This window comes from Hetaerina americana, unplaced genomic scaffold (assembly GCF_022747635.1).
Source record: "Hetaerina americana unplaced genomic scaffold, ioHetAmer1.1.p SCAF_10, whole genome shotgun sequence".
Lineage (NCBI taxonomy): Eukaryota > Metazoa > Arthropoda > Insecta > Odonata > Calopterygidae > Hetaerina > Hetaerina americana.
Window position 1 is genome coordinate 48737873 of NW_027286070.1, and position 20603 is coordinate 48758475.

General features: G+C 35.5%; 1 protein-coding gene across 1 annotated transcript; it reads left to right on the forward strand.

Moving 5' to 3' along the window:
- The first annotated feature begins 7 nt into the window (after positions 1 to 7).
- MED24 (mediator complex subunit 24) lies at positions 8 to 20021 on the forward strand. Its single transcript, XM_071598622.1, has 19 exons — positions 8 to 298; positions 405 to 632; positions 833 to 1064; positions 2155 to 2257; positions 2745 to 3018; positions 5354 to 5507; positions 5844 to 6198; positions 6529 to 6670; positions 7018 to 7251; positions 9872 to 10044; positions 12545 to 12722; positions 13359 to 13462; positions 14470 to 14562; positions 14656 to 14806; positions 15010 to 15149; positions 18012 to 18216; positions 18668 to 18859; positions 19300 to 19434; positions 19638 to 20021. Exons 1-19 carry the CDS (start codon positions 164 to 166, stop codon positions 19785 to 19787), a joined length of 3378 nt encoding a protein of 1125 aa, XP_071454723.1. The 5' UTR covers positions 8 to 163; the 3' UTR covers positions 19788 to 20021.
- Positions 20022 to 20603: the final 582 nt, after the last annotated feature.

Below are 20603 nucleotides of genomic sequence, written 5' to 3' on the forward strand. Positions count from 1 at the left end.
ACGAACGCAAGGGATGTGATGTTTGGGTGTGAGAGTTGTGTGTGCTTTTTCTTGAATGAAAACAATAATAATTGATTATAATCTTAGGCATGCTGTATTCTATACCTTATCGTAACCATTTATGCGGTAATTTATTTGTGGATGACCTTCTTGTTGATGAAGAATGAAGAATTTGCTGATGGGTGTGACAATGGAGACTACCAAAGTTACAAGTAAAACTAGTAGCTTAAAAGCTCTTTTACTTAGAGCATGGAGAGAGAGATGGTCTGACCTTCAGTGGGGAATTCAGATAAAAACGGTAATATGGTCTAATTTTTGTGTATTTACTGTATGAGTGTAAATATGAAGTCACTGGGACAACTTACTTTGTTCATATTTGAAATCACCTTTACTATATTTTTCAGATATTACCGCGTGGCGTAAGCGGAGATGTCTACAATCTAGCTGACTGTATACTTCAGCAGGCTCTTGTAGGTCCAGGGCCGAATCAGCTAGTCCTTACTTATTTAAAACATTCATTAAGCTCTCAGTTGGTATCCTACGCCGCTGTTTTGCAAAGAATTAGTAAATACGATGGATTTCATAAGCCGCACTGCGTAATTAGTCTCATGGAGTTCTTAGAAACCATACAGGTATTTTTGTATCTCAATGCAATAATAACACTGAAGTCACTTGAGAGCAGCTGCACCTGTTGCTATAATACTTTGGCCTAACCTTATTTCAAAATAGTTATATTTGAATACTGAATATTTTTATCGAATTAGCTGCTGTCACTTTAAGTGATCCTCCAGTTTACCTCCACCTTTGTAATCAATTGACTTTTTTCTTGCAGGGGAGAATTACATGTCGTGGGAAACCTGAAGAAGGCTTGCTGGCCGCATCTATCCTATCCTTGTGTCATTGGTTATTAACTGCGGCAAGTCATGCCTTTACAGCACTTTCCGACCTTGGTGACAGCCCAGAGCATTCATTGATTCTCGAAAAACCCTTTACTATTTTGGGGTCAATGTTGAACTGTGATTTTACACTGGCAATGTTACAGTTGGCTCGACAGGATGATCGAGGTAAGTTTTTCTTATTGTTAATCTAGCTCGTTAAAAAATAATAGTGATGTCGCCGATTTTTATTGTTCAAAATTCAGTTGGAAGTGGTACTTATGAGTAGTAAGAAATGCTTGATTTCAGAGACATTGGTTGTTTCATTTAAAATGTGGATTCCTTAGCTCAATTTTTATGGAGGAGATCCAAGCCCCAGCGGGTTTTCTGTGAGAAATGATAACAACCTTTGGATCCCAAAATAAATAAATTCAACTGTTTTTGAGAATTTGTGTAAGGTATTTGTGAATTTTAGCTTATGGGGACATTTTATGTCAGTGAACTCTACTTAACATAATTCTATTAGCTTTAATTGTGTGTGCACATTCTACAATGGTGTGCCCTTGAGTGGTGTAGCTTTCACCTTCATAGGTAGTATATAGCTCATCGTTGAAGTGAGACATGTATTATGTCATCCAAAATAACATACATTTGTATGCCTAATAGGGCATTCCAAAAGAAGACAATGGAAGGCTTTCTTTTCATTTTTTTATTTTTGGTCAAAAAGATATCATGAGCAACTCTCAAATAAATTTTTTCTCTATTTTCTGCCATGGAAGTATACATGTTTTGTAGTTAGGGATTTTAGAAAGTTATGCTTCAGAAAAACCTTTGTAAATTGTGAGAGAAAATATCTTCTTCATATTCATTGAACGACATACTATGTATTAAAATATCTGCTAAGTTACCTCTTGTGATAAAGTGACCACAATATACATTAGGAATATCATGTTACCATTCATAAAAATTATAAAGATAACATTTAGAAGGCGACTTTGTGAAAAGTATAATTTATTTTTCTAGTTTTCTCCAAATCTACGGTATCAGTTAATGGTAATTGTTTTAAGACAATTCATGCCTTAATTGAAATATATATTAAGTTTTGTTTTACAGACTAATAATTGCCCTCGTGTGGTGTCAGGTTTTTACACTAAAACACTAAGCCAACTTGTTAGTTGTAGAGTGTGAATTTTCATGCATAGTTTTATGACTTGTAGACATACCCATGAATCATTCACCACACTGAGCTAGTGGCTAAAAATAATATCTTTCTATTTAGAACTCTTCAATGATGTTTTGAAGAAGTGTAAGGAACTGGAGGTTGCATTGTCTGGGCAAGGAAATGCTGCAAAGTTAACAACATCAATGGAGGAAATATTAAGGTAAGTTATTTTTTTATTGCAGAGCTTGAATCGCTCAATGAAAAGAGCACATTCCCAATAATTTGAATCTTCTTTAAAGACTGGATCTATGGTTAATGATTTCCAGCCTTACATTACATAGTTTTATTCCCCAAAGACATTTCCAATGGATTAAGTAGATTGGACTTCATATTCTGAAGGTCCTGTAATTTTTGAGTGTAGAGAAAATGATTCATTTTCATTCTACTTCTGTTGTGTGGAAAGTAAAGGTTAGATTTGCTTTGCATATATTATGCTGTAATTACTATTGCATTATTATTCTCATATAAATTCAGAAAAACTTATATAGTGAAGTGCACTGTTGTGTGATTTCTCCTTACTCCAACCAAAAAGAAATATTAGCTTATTGTTGACCTAGGTTGGTTTACATTCATGTACTATCTTGTAGCTGATTTCCTAACACTTTTAAGCAAAGAACCTTTTCTATTCTGACCGGTGTGGTGTCTAGGAGAATAACCAGCCTTGATAATGAAGATGGCTGTCTAAGAGGGTGGATGCTGCAGCCTGTATCACAGCAGCAACAGAATATGCAAGTACAGCGTTGGAGGCAGAAGAAGAGTGGGATTGGAAATGAAAAAGATTCTGTGGGGGAGGAGCACTCATCATGCGAACCTGTGGCATACTGCCCACTTCAAGCGCTGCTTGCAATTGAAGTTTTGCTCAACCCATCTTCTGATACCCACGTATTTGTGAATGATATTCTAATGATGCAAAGACTCAAGGTACATGTCTATTCAATCTTACAATATAATGAGTGACATTTATTTCGTGAAAAGAATCAAAATGTGTGCGACTGCCATAGCACCATTGTTTCTCCCTGCTTAGAGTACTGGAATTCTTAAATGTTCAGAAATATATTTAAAAAGCACAAAAAAATCATTACTTAATATCTGCTTCTTACAAAACATAATAGTGAATATGTCACCTTTCTTTGCTAAGTGTCTGAGGTAGATTTCACTGTTATGCCAAATGTGAAATGCAAGCCATAATTGGCCAGAACCACATTGCTTCCATCCGTCTGCTGGTGATTCCTCATCACCTAGAATGCACTTTATAAGTTAATGTTTCTTTTGGCTTCTCCCACACCCGCCAAGCAATCCAGTGATGTTGAAGTGCAACAACATCACTTCCAGTATTAGGTGGCCTCTATACAGTCATAGCTGTAAAATTCCTTCGAGTTGTTTTGATTTTTGCATGAATTGTAGTTTTTGCCTATACATTTGTGGGCAGTCAAAAAAGAGTGAGAACTACTGGTTGTAAACCACTAACACAAAGTGATGCTGATTAAAATTGCATTTAAAAATTAAGGGAAAATTCTTGAATATATGATGAGTAAATTAAAACTTGTAGAGTTCTTAAAAATTCGAAAATTTCCAAAAATAAACTAATGAATTTGCTGGTAAAATATGTGCATTATGATACATTCTTATTTTGAGCAGTTGAAATACATGGGATGGCCCAGAAGTACCCGACCTAGAGATGGCGGTAGTTGTTTGAAAAATATCACTGTATTAGAAAGTGCGCAATCTATAAACCACATATTTCAAGTTTGTAGGTGCTATGTTGTTTAGTATTTGTTTGGTAGCCAACGATAGTGAACATTTTCAGTGAATTTGTGAAAATGTAGAATATTGGTCATTGTTATGTGATACAATACTTTGATTTGATGGCAGAGTTAAAATAAGGCCATACGAGCTGTCAAGACGAGCATCATATTGGGCTACCAAATGGGGTGACGACTCCAGAAACGAAGAAAATCCAAGAAGTGATACTGGATCAACTGAAAGTGTGTGAGCTAGCAGACATAGTAGGCATTTCAAAAAGTGTGGTACGTCACATATTAACTGAAAATTTGGGAATGAGAAAGGTGTGTGCAAGATGGGTGCCATGTTTGCTCACGCTCGAGCAAAACCAGTGTTGTAAAAATGTTTCAAAGCAACAAACCAGAATTTTTGTGCCGTTTCATAACCATGAAACCAAGATGAAACATGGGTCCATTACTTCACACCCGAGACAAGAGAGCAATCAAAACAAAAGGGAGAACCGTCTCCAAAGAAGGCAAAGATCGTTTCATCTACAGGCAAGGTCATGGCGTAGGTTTCACGTGAGATAATTTTCATTGACTATCTTGAAAAAGGAAAAACTATCAACGGCAAGTATTATGCAAACTTATTGCAACGTTTGAATGAAGAAATAAAGCAAAAGTGACCGCATTTGGCTTAGAAGAAAGTGTTTTTTCATCAAGACAATGTACCAGCTCAGAAATCCGTTGATGCAATGGCCAGAAGTCTTGAATTAAACTTTGAATTGCTACCGCTTGCAACCTATATGCCATATTTAGCTCCCTCAGATTATTTTCTGTCCGTAAACTTGAAAAAATGGCTCGGCGGTCAATTGTCAATTTTCCAACCGTGAAGAAGTGATGTCGGCAGTTAATGGCTATTTTGAGGAGCAAGACAGTTCTTTATATAAAAAGGGTATCCAAGTTATTGAACATCGCTGGGAAAAGTATATAGAGCTGAAAGGAGATGGAAAAAAATGTGTTGAAAAATAAATACATTTTTTTCCAAAATATTTGTGTTTTCTTTGTTGGGTCTGGTACTTCTGGGATTGCCCTCGTAAGAATCAAAACTTTTGCTTGTACAAATGAAATATTTGACCAATCAACACATTAAAATAAAGAGGAAGTTGCTAAAACTAATTTCTTTTCTTGTCCTTAAAATCTGAATCAATACATTTTAATGTCTATTATCAGTGATCCTTTTTCATCCAAAATTTATTTCCTGGAATTGACTTAAATTGTACAACTAGAGTGTTGCTTGCCCAAGCCCAGTACCCAAATTGAAATCTTGAATGTTTTTCTGTTGAAAGGGATAGATATTGTGATTTTTGGTAAGTCATGTATAGTGTGATATATGAGATGCTACATAAAGAATATTTCTGGTGTAATTCATCATTGATATAGATTGTATGATAATTGCTTGGATGAATGATTTTGATTGATAGCTTTTTTGTAACATTAGTTTGATTCTAACTTAATATGTTGTATTTTTGCAGGGGTATAGTCTTCCACGTCTCTACTCAGAAGTTATGCGTGCCTGTCTCATTTGTTTGAATGATGTGCTTGGAACTAGTGAAGAATCTCAGTGGGGTGCATTCACATTCCTCAAGGTCCCTCACATTTTAAGGCAACTCCATTTGTCTGTTTCAGGTTAGTCATTTTTCTTTCCCTGAATTATTTGTACTTAAAGTTCGATGTTAAAGCTATACCTATATGCAAATCAGGATGTGTTGGTCCTGACTTTTGAAATGTGTGCATACTTGTTTGGTTCCCTAAAGTTTTTACGTAGAAATTCTATTAATACATATTGATAATTATTATCAACTCAATCATAGTAAATAAATGTATTTTTAAGTGTTTACTTTCTGAATGCATTTTTGATGCATAAAATGTTGACTTCAACAAAATTACTTGCGCCTACTTTCAAGATGTCTTTATTATCACATACTCACTAGCCACATTTCTCCAAAAATGTCTTTCCATTAGGAGAATCAACCAACCATGGCAAGGGATCACCTGGCTCTCCATCTTCCACATCCTCAGTAGCAAATCAGGATAAACTGAATTCAAGCACAATGGATGGAAGCCTAGCTTCCTCATCACCATTGGGAGATCCATCCATGTCCAGTCCTTCATCGCAATCATCAGCTAATATGGTCAATGCCTCAGCACCATTTTCACGAGATGTTGTTGATGCCTTTGAACTCCTCTTGCAGTACACCCCGCTGCTTGATGTGATTGATGCGAAATGCAGTTGCAGTGTAGTGGAATGTCTCCTAAATGAATTGGCCAAAGTAGGCCTAGTGACTGAGAGCCACGTTAAGGCTTATTCTAGTCGGAGGTTAGAACTGGTTCATTATGGGTCATGAATGCATTATATTAATTTCACTTGTGTAATTATGTCTGAATCATTATTTTTAGGTACTTGCACATCACCCTTTCATTTTTAAGTGATGAGGAGATAATGTTGAAGGCCAAATGGCCCATGGATTCTAACTTGATGCATAGTTCTCTCATAATTTAAAGTCAAAGGTTTTGTGTAGATAAAGAATCATAAAGTACACCAAAGATGTTTTGTAACCTTGGAGAAGGGTATTTTGGCAAGGGAACTAATATATGACATGGTTAAAATTGTGGTATTATATAGAGGCCTTCAATATTGTAATTCCAGGGAGGTATCTGGTGGAGGTGTTCAGAAGTCAGAATCAAGTGTTGTATCTCAGACAGCATCAATACCTAAGGTTATCATTAGAGCCGAGCCTACTTTAGCTCGGATTTTGAAGACCCTTGATGCCGATTACATCAAAATCCAAGTATGTATATGGCTATGCTTTATTTTTAAATTGAGTATGCTCTGGGGTATTAGTTAATTGTATTTAATGGTTTTTAATTCCATGGTTTAAAGAAATCATGTGAATTGGAAATAATCTATATCACCCTCACATGCACCTGATATAAAATGTAATGGTTTCTTATGGTTGTTATTCATTTTTGGTTTCTTGTGGAATTAAATATTTTTATCAAGTCTTATTCATTTTTATTCAAAAATTTTACTCATGTTGTTTAGTACTGTATTTTAGATTAATGATCAGTTTATTTTTATTTGGAAATAAGTGATGTTTTATCAGTTGACTCACAATGCTGCTTTTTGTTTTTGCAGGAGGCCCTTTTGGGAGTCTTATGTCAAGTCCTGACTGGGAAGAGTTTTGAGTTAATTCTTGCTGTAGCCACTGTGGAAGGGAAATTGAGAACATTTGTAATGAAACTGATAAAATTCAATGAATGTAGCAAGGGAATTAGTGGTGAAGGTGGGAAAGCTGCTCAGACAAGGGCAATGCTGTTTGACATTTCCTTTCTCATGCTTTGCTCAATTGTTCAGACTTATGGTTCACAGGTTAGTCTCTTTTCTTACTTAAATTTTAAATATAGATGTACACTGGTGGGCTTTATCTTTAGTATGTACAATGGTTGGATAATAAACATGTAGATTATTGCCGTGTAGCACTTGGGTAGTCTGTCTTTGTTATTACTGCAATAGTTATTCATAGCTGTAGACTGGTGCTAAAGTAGCCTCCCAACAATTAATGTTTTGGCTTTCTTCAAGCTGAGTCTTGATATGGTATTATTCACCCTTTAGAGTGAAGGAAAAGTCATTCCAAGTGTTTTCATGAACAGTTTTGCTATCAGGGATTTCTCAGGTATTTTACATTCCGCCCTTAATGGCTAATGTAACAGTGGACAAACAAGGAATTATTAAATTGCTATAAGATATTAAACCCAGAAAATCCTCAGGTTCTGAATATATATTGGCTAACTATAAAATAATGAGCTCCTAATGTTGCACTGTACGTCAAATTGATATTTAATCAATCCCTTGCGGAATGCTAATTCCGTAAGCATTAGAACACTGCACATATTATGCCTATTTTTAAAAGTGGTGACAGGGAGGATCACAGTAACCGGTCCCCTTTTCCTGATGTCAATTTTTTTCAAAATTTCTGGAATACATTATAGTCAAATCAATAAAGGAATATCTTGACTGCTAAACTTCATAAGTAGCAATCAGCATGAATTCAGAAAAGCCTGTTCGTGCCAGACTCAATTAGGTTAATTCATGCATGGCTTACTATACATATTGGGGGAGAGTGGTATTCAAGAAGATTTTTTTAATTTTCAAAAGGTATAAGACAAGATTGATAAAATTGAGCTCTTACGGCTAGTAGTATTATATAAATGAAAAATTCCATTAACCGTAAACAGTTTACCTATCTAAACAAAGTACAAATGAGATTAGTTGGCTAACGCCACAACTCAAGGATTGGGTAAAAGGTAAAAATGAAAGGGATAAGGAAGGTGAATGAGAATACGTGTATTTCGACCACAAAGTAGCCCTCTTCAGCATACTGAAGGTTAATCGTCACGGCAACACAAGTTGAAGTGAGAAAGGGTAAGGGCAATCTGAAGTATAAACGGATGTCCTCACCAATCTCAGGGGTGGGGTCCTCAAATTTCTATAAGTTTGCTCTCAATGATTGATTTGACCCTCAGAATGACTATCAATTTGTCATCATTTAGAATCATGGTCCCTAAGTATCTCCTCCATTCAGATATTCTGCCTTTTTTGAATCTCATCTAATACCTTTATTTCTCTATCCTCACCATGTTTAAAAAGTCATTAGCATCCCTTCCATCCACCTTATTTTTTTGTAATCCAAGCATACCTTTTTCTTAAATTTTTCATCGCCCAAGGATAGGCCTCTAGAAACAAAAGCTCAATAATGTAGTGAATCCTCAAATTGTCTAAGATGGGTGTTTTCAGTAATCTCCCTCCTACTTCTAGTGCTCCCCAAAAAAATCTTCAGTTCAATACCAATGCCCTAAATTAAAATGGTTGCCGAGTATGTTAGTAAACAATGATTATGCTCGTTCGCAGGTTTCCGCGGCGATGAGTAGGTGATTTCCACATTTTTCGGGCTGCGTCCGCGTATGTCGTTTAAATGTACAACAGTTTCGCCAGCTATCCTGCTGGCGTCCTCAGGTCAAGGATGAAAAGAAGCTTGTTGTCCCGTCTTAAATAGGGAAAATCCGGCGCCAATACCGGGAAATTTCTTGGCCAATCAGGGAACGTCCTCATAGTTGCACGGAATAATTCTTTTCCACGCACTGTGGAGTGGATATCCATCCTCTCTGTTAAAATTTTCTGGCCTTTTAACGATTTCAATGGCCTCTCTGATTATTCTCTGGAAGTATTTTCCTTCTTTCGCTATTATTTTAGCGTCGTCGAACAGAATAGTGTGTCCAGGTTCACTCCAGGCGTGCTATTCGCGCGATTATTCCGCGCAAATATGAGGACGTTCCCTGATTGGCCAAGAAATTTCCCGGTATTGGCGCCGGATTTTCCCTATTTAAGACGGGACAACAAGCTTCTTTTCATCCTTGACCTGAGGACGCCAGCAGGATAGCTGGCGAAACTGTTGTACATTTAAACGACATACGCGGACGCAGCCCGAAAAATGTGGAAATCAATGATTATGCTGTTTAATGGTCCTGAAAATACATGTTTGAAGCATAACAGTTGCAAACCTTGCAACAGGATTCAAGGAATATTTCATAAATCAAAGCAATGAATAGGTTTCATAATTATATATCAAGGGCAATGCTTATTCTGGCACCTACCAATTATTGTAGCTTTTTAATTATTTTTATTTTTAATTTGAGTTTGGCCATTCCATGGGAACATGAATTAATGAGTTTTTCTTATGGATAACCATCTTTTTTGTGAACTAATCAAACAATTACCTTTAATGTATTCTAATAGAAATCATACCATTTTTGTCAGCCTTGGTAGCTTTAGAAAGTAGCATATTATCTGAGTATACTGTGGAGGTGGTTGTGACATATTCTGCTTACAAATTGTCTCTTTGGCCTTTCAAAGAGTTATTATGTGATATGGCCCCAGCTTTCAAATTGTTCAAATTACCAATATTAATATTGTCTCATTGATCTCTCTTAAGGTGGTGTTGTCAGAGGAAGGAGGGGACTCATTCTTTGAGCAGTGGGTCCGTGAATGTATGGTTGAGCGTGGTAGACCAAAGTGTCCTGAAACAATGCTCAATAGGTGTGATCCAGCCAAAGTAGATGCACTTCTTTCTCAGTTCAATGCTGGTGACATTGATTTCAAAATGGGGTTTGTTGATTTTTCATATTGTTTTTTAGAAATTTATATTTTTTGCATGTGGACATAGTCATTTAATTTATTGGTGAAAAAAAGACTTAATAAATTACTCTATATGTTTATACAACATAAAATGGGCAGTTCCATTGCATGGAATGCTGTAACTGTCTGTATTGTTCAGCTATTCTGGAATTTTTCTGATTTTAGAGCTTAAACGTTTTTACAACAAAAGCTTTCTTTTAATGCTGATCTAATAACTGGCCCTATTCTATGAAATAACCCACTTGCATTCGTAATTGTGTTGCATTTATTTTTAATTCTTTAGAAGACTTCTGCTAAACAATTGTTAATTTGAACTCTAGGGAAAGTAGCCTTGTATTGTAGGAAGTAGTTCTCATAATTTCACCTCATATAAAGGGTAGGATCAAGCAGTAGTAGGATTGAATTGATTTAAATTTTTTTTGTTGAACTAATCGGTACAAATCTGTAGTAGTCCTCAAAGAGCAACCTTGTGCTTCAAGTCAATGGGTATAACGTGATTACCACTGCATGAATGCCTTCTGGAACGAACTTTCTGGGATCCCCTTCAGAGATGCCATCGCGGCCCTTTGGACATCTTCTGCAGAGCTGTATCAGTTTCCCTTGAGGTCCCACTTGAGCCAGGGAAAGAGGGAGAAGTCCGGCAGTGCCAGATCTTGACTGTAAGGGGGGAGGGGGGAGGGAGACAACGTAGTAACCCATTGCTTGACCTGAAACTCCCTCACCAGCTGCACAGTGTTTCAAGGCACGTTGTCGTGATTAAGCTTCCCCGAATCGGCATTGTCTGGCCGCACGTGGCAGATGCGTTTGTGCAACCTGTCAAGCATGCCCCCGTAAAAACTGGCATTCACAGTCTGTGCAGGGGGTACAAACTCCTGGTGAACCTCATGAGGATGGTCAAAAAAGGAGATGAGCATGCATTGACTTGCTCTTTTTTCTTTGGCTGGGACTTATTAGTTTTTAGGTTTTCTTGGACACAGTTCTAAGTTTCCTGGGAAATTTGTACACGATTCACTTTTTGTTCATCACTCAGGACTCTTGGCAGTAACTTGGTGCACACCTTTCACATGGCTAAATCCTCGGTAGTAATTTTTTGGATGCTACTGGACGAAATCCCTAACTCATCAACAATCAGACAAATGTTTGAGCGCCGGTCGGAGTTCAGGAGTGCCTTTACTTTTGCCACATTTTCATCAAACTTTGAAGTTGACGGACGACCGGCACTCTAGCTGTCTTCAACGAGCTCCAGGAACAGCTTATGGCACTCAAACACTGTTGAGCGGCTCGGCTCATGGCAGAATCCCATAGGCGTCCTTAATCATTGTGAGGGTCTCCGTCGTGGTTTTCATAAGTTTGACATAGAATTTGATGGCGTAGTGCAGCTTGAGATTTTCTCTATCTTGGATCCCGATGACTCTTCTTAACAGAGGTTCACAGAAATCTACGTGATTACTCTCCGCTTGCCCGCAGGTACCTGGAAAAAATATTGGTCTCTTCAGAAGGCTTCCCACTATCATGCACCGATGGTGCGACCCCCGCTCCACCCCTCCGTTCCCCCAATAGAATTTCAGTCTCACTACTTTTTGATCGTACCATGTTTTTTTTAATGGAAGCCTAAATTATTCCCATTGTGATTGAAACTAGAGAAAGACAAATCCATCAGCATATTCATTACACTTGCTTAGACCAGATACTTCAATCATAATATAATAGTTTTGTTGACTGAATTGAGTCTTAGTGAATCGGTAGCTTAAGAAGAAAAGTAACTGGCAGAAATAGGAAGCCTAATTTTGCCACCAAAACTCCACTGTCTTCTATCTCAGTAATTATTTAGCTGTAGAGAGTAGAGGTAGAGTTGAGAGAGCTATGATAAGTGTTTCCTAAAAAAAAAGTAACTTTTCTACATGTATTTACTTCAATAGAATTTTTTTATTATTTTAATTTATAAGCCTTAAAATTGCTCTACTGATAAATGTTTTTGGTGCATACATTGTATGTTTAGAAAATAGTTGAGCACTAAAATTGACTCACCGGTGATATTCGTATCAGAATATTTAAAATTGAACTTTAATTGGGCATTTATATGAGGAGCAGTCAAATGAAAACCTAATAGATGAACACATTGGACGAGTCCCCACACCAACAAGGACATTACCCAACACCTGCATGAGCCTGTGAGTTGTCACTATGCTTACCAAAGCTATGGCAGTGTCAATACGTGGCAACAGTGTTGCCACCTTTTGCATGGGCTGTGTGTTATGTTGGTTGTTTGGTTTTCATTTGACTTCCGCTAATTTAAGTCTCCATATAATGAATTGTAGGTACAATAATATTAATTTTAATGCATGCATTGTGGTGAGGGATTAATTGGTGGATTTCCATCTTTGTGCATTTAATTTTTTTCAATGAAAATAAAGAAATGAAGGCATTTGTTAGTTATTATTTGAGTAAAGCATTTGTTTACCTTGTGCAGGCAAGTGAAGTGGCATGAGATGTGCTTAAATGTTCCTGCTGCCATTCGTGAAGTGCTATTTGCTTGGGAGCAAGGATCGCTGTCTCCAACAGATGTTAAACGTGTTCTTGATGCACTTCGATCTAGAATGTGTTGCCTCCCTGTCTGCGCTGCTGCATGGCTCTGCAGTTACATGCAGGTGAGAGGATGCTTTGGTATTGTCCTTTATTTAAATTCTGATTGAAACAATTCAGTAAATGTGTTAATTTATGTTTTCCTAAATTATCTCTCTACATTTTAATTCACACCTTGACATTTCCCTGTAGTAAATCTAAATGTCCTTGTATGTATATTTTCTGGTTAGCCCCTTATGCTGCTGTATGCTTGGAAATATTTTGCGTGACCTAATAATTCAGAAACAGTGTGCATTGTTGTCAAAGGTGTGCAAATCACTTGAATGATGCATTTATAAATGTTGTGTTCGTTAATGTTATTTAGTTTTATTAATAATAATCTTCCCAGATTTATGAGGTATACCAAGATATAGCGTGAACATTCATATCTGAACACTTTTCTTCAGTGACATATACTTCATGAATAATTAAATTTTAAGCTTTAAAATTATCTTAATTTTGTATAACCAACAAAGTCGCACCCTGTCAACATAGAAGTTGGTTTTTCACTTTTTCAAAGTTGAGAAGTTGGTTTTGATAAAAATTTATTGATCAGTCCATCTGACTAATTTTCAGATTCACTCAAAGGTGTCGTCATTTCCAAGATTCTAATTTTATTTGGGTTTAAAGTAAATCTTATGATCATGCTTTCTTATTTGCAGATTCTGCACCAAGATGCTCTCCTTAAGCCTATGAATATGGTGCAGCAATTCCTCACTACTCTCCCAAATGAGGATATCATACAGCAGGATAATTTCAAGGAAAGGTATTTTCACCATCATTTCAATAGTTTATTTCATTTCATATCACTTTTGGCATGGTTTTTGCTGCACTGACGATCAGCCTATCTCTTTTTGTATTTTTCAAGTGGTGGATACTCAACACTTACTTTGTCTATAATATATATAACATATAAGTTTAAATAATTTAGCCCAATGGTGTGTGATGGGCGATTTATCCTGTGGATCAAATGGGTAATTGAATATTAAATGAGTCACTATTGACAAATTGAAATGGATACATATTTTCTTCTTTTTAAGCTTATTATTATTTCATGAGCATATTTATGGCATTTCTTTACTTCATGGTGAATCATAATAAAAAATGTCACTGCAGTTAAAGATCAGTATATCTTGTAAAATGATAATTAAGCTGGCGTATGTTTAAAGTCCTGAATCATAATGCTTCGTTATTAAGTTTCATTTTCTAAATGTAGTTTTAGTTTGCACTTATTTTCGGCATAAGTGAGAGGCATTCGTACCAAAATAACGCCGCAACAAAATAGAAAATCAAATATGCATAACCTGCAAAAATTCAAAATTTGCTATACTTGATCAACAGACCTTGTATGCTTATATGAGGTCTGATATAAGATATCAATCGTACATAAGTTCACGTTAACATGGCTTATGCTATGCAGGAAAAGAAGATGTGCTACAATGCAGGAAACTCCTTATGCTCAAATAACCAAAATGTTAACATATATTTCATTTTCATCATGAAAATTTGTCAGCAGTGACGAGAAAGCATTGCAGATACTCAAAGGTACAAGCAAAAAAACACCCAGCCGATAGATTGGCCCGTGGCATTCTTCGCACACACCCCAATGGCCAATAGATAGGCCTGCTGGCACTAAAAGAGTTAATTCGGCCTTTTTATGGAAATTTCATAATATTAAATATGTCCCTCCCACCTCTTCACCGGGTCATTTTCAAATATGTACTATGAATCTTATTTTTTATTGTAGTAATGTGTATCTGTTATTTTTTCAAGGTCGAGTCTGATGTTCCAGATAATTCGTAAAATGCAGTATGATGTTCATCCTCCAACACTATCAAAGTCTAAGGTGTTAACTCTTTCACATAGGTGTGTAGGTCAATTGTAAATTTAGTTTTTGATTATTATATTAATGTATCCATAAAAGTATATGTCTATGTAACAATGATCTTTATCTTGCAGTATTGTATCCCATTTGCCAATAAGTGAACAACTTCAGACCATCTGGGTAGGAATTCACCGACGTGGATGGGTGACAATCGAAGCAACTCATACACTTGAATCTCTTCTAAACACTGGTGGCTCTCAGTGGTTTGTCTCCAATCTTGTAAAGGTATGACTGGCTTTCCTCATTCTTTGTTCATTCAATGGCCATATACAGTAATCTTAGTTGCCCATTTTCAAAGTGGCAGTTTCAGTCGTTTTTAAATCTAAAGTCTATTCTCATTCAGACAGTTGTTGTTAGTGGGATTCATTTGAATATTTTACAGAGAAATTTTGTCAAAAATTGAAGGGTTTTTTTTCCAACCTCTCCAGGAAGTACTGAGATACCACTATAGAGAGGATCTTGACAAAGCAGTGGATTTGGCATTTGCAATTTTTCATTTGGATATAGAGAATTGCAACTTGGCTCTCCTTCTTCATGTTCTCCCGCAGTATTTGCAGAATCAAATGCAGTAAGAATAATTTTCTCTCTTCAAGGCTACTACTACAGTGGCTTCTCTAATTAAAAACATTTAAAAACAATTACATTCATAAGACAACTTTTGCTATTTTTTTCACATTGTGGACATGCGATTTACAAAGAATGTCAGCTCAGTTTAGAGGAAATTGAGCGCATTAAAACTTCATTGCTGTTGTTACAGTCAAGTATTTTCTATGATAAAAACTATGGCTTACTAATTGATGAACAAGTTCACTGGAATGGTGATTTAATGATGCAGTGTAAATAAAAAAAATTGTTTACATTATTAAATTTAGCCTCTTAGGACAACCTGCTGACATTTTTCAAACATGTGGCTGAAAGCAATGTAGATTTTAGCCAGAAGACATTTCAGTGGGGTTTATTATTAAATTTTATAAATTTTTAGTTTTCTCCTAATTGAATATCTAGTTGATTGAATGAATTTTAGTAGTTTTTATTTGCTATCAATTCAGTAGTATATTCATATTAGTGTATAGCATTATGCCTATTACTAGTCATTCCATAATGAATTTCAGTATGAGAATTCTATCAATTAAATAGTCTTAATCTACACTGGTTTTTACAAATTGCTGTGAGAAATAATCCCATAATTGTTCAATATTTAGTCTTTTATGCTCCATTAAAACACAAAATTTTAAATGGCATAATTAATTTGGTCTTCATTTCCTTAAGTGCCACAAATTTGAGTTAAGTTTTTCAAAATGTTGTTGGTTTTTGCTTTTAAAGAATCTTCATAAGATGGCATTCCAAGCCCATTGAAGTAATTATTTTGAAGGAATGAAAATTCTGGAACCAGTGTGTTTTACAGTTAATTAACTACAGATTTAAATAGGAGAAGTGGAGTAAAATATTTTTGACAGTTTCATTTTTATTTTTTGTGAAATTGGTGATTTAAGTGAATTAATACTCCCATGATTACTCAACTGATGGACAGCAAAGAAAAAACAATTCCATGATATCTATTTACTCATTAAAATTTGGTCATGATTTTCTTGCTAGGCATCAAGTGGATGATGTAGAAGGATAGTTGTTTTCCTTAAAGAAATCCCTTAATAAGAAATATTTTACATTTGCACAGTCATGTTGATAGTATATTTTGAGCCCACTGAATCTGTATGGCTGACAGTTTCCTTACAGTTTTGAATTCATTGTAGAAATATGAGGGGGTTCAGATGTAAAATTGAAATATTACTATAATATTGCATTAAATTACAGAGATTCAATTTTGAAAAATTGATTTCTCTTTTTTTATAAAGGAAGAAATGTTACTCCAATTATATTATTGATTCTCAATCTGAGGACCACTTTGACAAAAAATTGTAGCTTTCCATTCCATGATGCATGTATCAAAAAGTTAGCAGCATTCCCCTGGGAGACCAAAGCAAGCAAAATGAACTCCCAAGTCTTAAGAAAAATCAAGGACAATAAGGGTTATAAGAAAATAATGATTGATATATTCTAGGATCAGAAACAAGCAAATAGTTCAGTCAAAAATCCATCAAGCAACAGAAGATGGCAGCCAGGGGTATAGATTACTATTTTTTGGGAACTTTTCTCTCAAAATACAGTTGTTACTCCCCCTATATAAAATTAAAGTAGAATTAAACAATTTACACATTAAACAATCTCTTTCTAAGTACATAATTATTTCCTGTGATGAAGTGGAATACACAAACTAACATGGCAGCATGGAGGGTAGCTAATGTGAAATGTGAACATTCTGGTTCTCCTAAGACACTGACCTTTAACCCTGTCTCCGTAAATGAACATGTCAAAACTGTCAATGAATCATTATCAAAACATGTATCCTGTTGTCCCTTCCTGCTTCAAGAGGAAATGGGCAATAGCACTTGATATCCAGTTAATTATGACGAATCAAAAATTCGTGTTTATCGTCTAAATGTTTCCTCAAACCTGTAAAATTATCATAAGTATTCCCCATTTATGAAAAACAACACCTAAATTTAGCCTCTAGTTATTGTCCAATTTTAATAACCCCAGGAGGTTGCCTATCATTATAAGGTGAATGTTAAGCAAGGAATTGAGAGGATGATTGAAAATCAACTCTATAATCATTTCCTAATCAATAATGTATTCACATCCTCACAGTTCACATTTGCCAGGGTCAGTTGATTAGGTCTGTTGTGAGATTCACTATAGATATCATTTTAAATGCTTTTGAAAATAAATCCTCCATTGTCTAAATTACCTGTGATCTCTCAAGGGCTTTTGATTGCCTATTGCATTCCATTCTCCTTAATAAGCTTGGTCATTATCGCATCAAGGATAATGAATTAGATGCCTTCCACTTTAATCTGAATAATCACTCACAGTGTCTACATCAATGATAATCTATCCATGCCCCTTTACAGTTCCCAGTTCTTATAATTTGTTAGCAGGTGTTCTATCATTTATAAGCTAAATGTTACCAAGTTACAAATAATTATATTGGTAGAATTATTTTTCATGAATAATTCATTTAGAATTAAGTTTGAATGAACTTTATTCCACTCTTTTTGATAAAGCACATGCCCATATTAATGGGTGTAATAGTTAGCTGGAAAAAAATATGATGCACCAGTTATTATAGCACATCAATAAAAAACACTGGTGACTTTATGAGGGATTATGTTCTGACATATATCCTTAATGTATTCTATATAAATAATGTATTATTAAACCTTTATGATTATTTTTAACACATTTTTTTGTTCAGAATCATTAATCAAACATCTTATTTACAAAGCTGAAGCCTGTACATCCTTTCCTATATCTCATATAACTAAGTGGTGAAGTTTTCTAGGTCAAGGAATAACTTCAATTTCTTTTGCAGGAGAGAGCAATTAGTGGAACCCCAAGCTTCAGCCTTGGCACAGTTGTGTGCATACTGTGTGTTTTCTGCAGTGGAAGCACAAGGAGGTGTAGACAGTGTTAACAGCAGTGTATCCTCAATTAGTGGTAGTATCAATGGAGTAAATACAACCTGTAATGGACGGACTGTCAGTCGAAAAAGGAGCCGTAGGGATATGGAGGGTGAGGTATGGCATTACTCCATTTGGAGCTCTTTTTATACACTTTCAGTGATTCATATGTGCTTGTTTAATTATACATTTGAAAATGATATTTCATCCATCATTTATTTGATCAGCAAAGTATCAGTGTTTGCAAGTTTCAATTATTATAAAAATTTTGTTCGTTGAAAGTTTCTACTTGCTAATGGTTTAATTCTGGCACTTTTAATTTGAGAGATAGTCAAGGTCGATTCTTGGTGGAATTTCATTATAATGGAATAACTATACATTTTCACAGAATAATAAAATATTCTGTGGAAATGGAAATTTCTTTCTAACTTCCTCTTTGTTTTTTCTTGGCTTTTTTTATTTTAAATAAGACCATTCCATAGATTTTAAGAGGAATCTTTGCCATATGCTTTGGTTTTTATGGAGTGCAAGTATATTTAGGTATTTATAAGATCTTTTATCTACTTAGGACCTGGAAGGTATATGTCCAAGTAAACTCCTCCGCCTTGCTCCATCATTGTCCATTAATGCAACACCAGAACCCAATGATGCTGCCTCACTTTTTGGGAGTGTTGTTGGTGCAAGCAATAATGTAGGCACCCAAAGAAGGGTGTGGTCCATTCCGGATCCACTACAAATGGCACTAAATGAGCTATTCCAGGTACCATATTAAAACTCTTATCTATGATTAAATATTTAAGGAAGGCACAGTCAGTAAACCAAAACTAATAAGTCATCTAAATCATAACTTCATACTTTGTATTTGGATGCACTGATAAGGAAAATTTTATAGTGATCATTATTGGTTGAATAATCTTCAAAGGATTTCATCCTGACAAATTGATATTTTATTTTATTGGCCTTCCACTTTTCTAAATGTCCTCACCGTGAAATTACTTGAATAATTAAAATATGCGAAATTGATCAAATCTTTTATATTATTTAATTTAATTTTTAGTTAATGGTTGATTTCTGTATGTCATGTATTATTTTAAATATTTAAATCTTGTTATAATGGATTTTGTGTTGTTAACTATTTTGCATAAATTATAAGATTAGTGATTAATTCTGCTCCTCAATTGTTGTCTTTTTGGTCCTTAGGCTTTTTCTGTGATAGTTCAAGATGGAGAAGTCTCTCAGCAGACACATTTTGTGTTTAAATTTCTCGAGTGTGTGGTTAAATGTGGTGGGAGAGACAGAACAGGAATTGTTCTTCAGTGTATGCCCTCAGCATTGGTAAGTCCATGAACAGAGTACTGAATGTTGTCTTATGCCTTCAAATGTATTATGACATGGTTGAGAGTAAATTTGATGAAGTTTTATCTTATGATTATACCATGTAATTAGTTTTTAACTTTTTTTTATCTCATACCATGTGAATCTAAAATTTGTGAGTTATTGTCATGGAGATAATTTAATAATATATGGCTTTTCAATAGGTCCCAAGCTTGTTGCGGTCACTGCCAGATCTTTTTACCACGGATTTACTACTGAGGCTATATGACATTAGAACAGTGACTGGGAGGAGAGCAGCAGCTCGTGACTTGTGCATGCTACGAAATATGACAATGAAGCCTGGGTGGCCTTGAAAAAGCTTTACTTAGTATACAAATCGCATCGAAGTTGGTGTATGCGTATTTGTGTGTTAATATTTTGCTCAGTGAGGCTGGAGTAAAATTGTAAATATTAGGTGTTGGTTGCACCTTAAAAACAATTATTTATGATTATTGGGGGAAATCTCTTCAAAGTACAAAGTTTGCATTGCCTTATAAAAAAGCCAGCGTAACAAGCTGGTTTGCCATTTTTAAAGCAGACTCTGTGGCCTGGTGTTTTTTTTCCTGTTTTGTTATTAAAATTGATTCTGTTTAATGAAATTTTGTTTTAATTTCTCTATATAGTATACAGGTGTATACTTGAGTATAATATGATTTTTTGGGGGGAGATTTGGAAGGACCTTTGCCCCATGTCAGTGGTTTCAAAACACTTTTCTCTAGCATGCTCCTCTACTCATTACTCATTGACCCCTGCTCTCAATTATGTTCCTTACATTTGGAGAAAGTTAATAATGGGGTTCATTAGGTAAATGCTACGTTATAAGAGGATGCAGCTGCTCCCCTGGCTGGTTTTATTGGCCTAGCCATAAGGTGTTTTGATGTAGTGCGAGAACTGCTGCATATTTATATATGTATATAAATACAGTGGTTAAATATATGTATGCATAAACCATGAACACAGTAATCAACCCGACGGTTGGTTTGGTTAGTGATGGTGGAGTTCACCCAGTACTAAGCCCAACAGCAAGTAAAATTTGTACATCAGGGTGGGGGGCCAGTGCCTTTCCTTCTGCCGGTTATGGTTATCCAGGAAGATGTGGTACCCAAAAAATCACACAGCTTGTGGGTAGA

Excerpts from the sequence above, each read along its gene's own strand:
- MED24 (XM_071598622.1), top strand. The coding sequence starts at position 164 with ATGAAGAATTTGCTGATGGGTGTGACAATGGAGACTACCAAAGTTACA. Across the intron at positions 6,199-6,528 it reads AAGGCTTATTCTAGTCGGAG|GGAGGTATCTGGTGGAGGTG; the intron begins GTTAGAACTGGT and ends TTGTAATTCCAG. Across the intron at positions 15,150-18,011 it reads TATTTGCAGAATCAAATGCA|GAGAGAGCAATTAGTGGAAC; the intron begins GTAAGAATAATT and ends TTTCTTTTGCAG.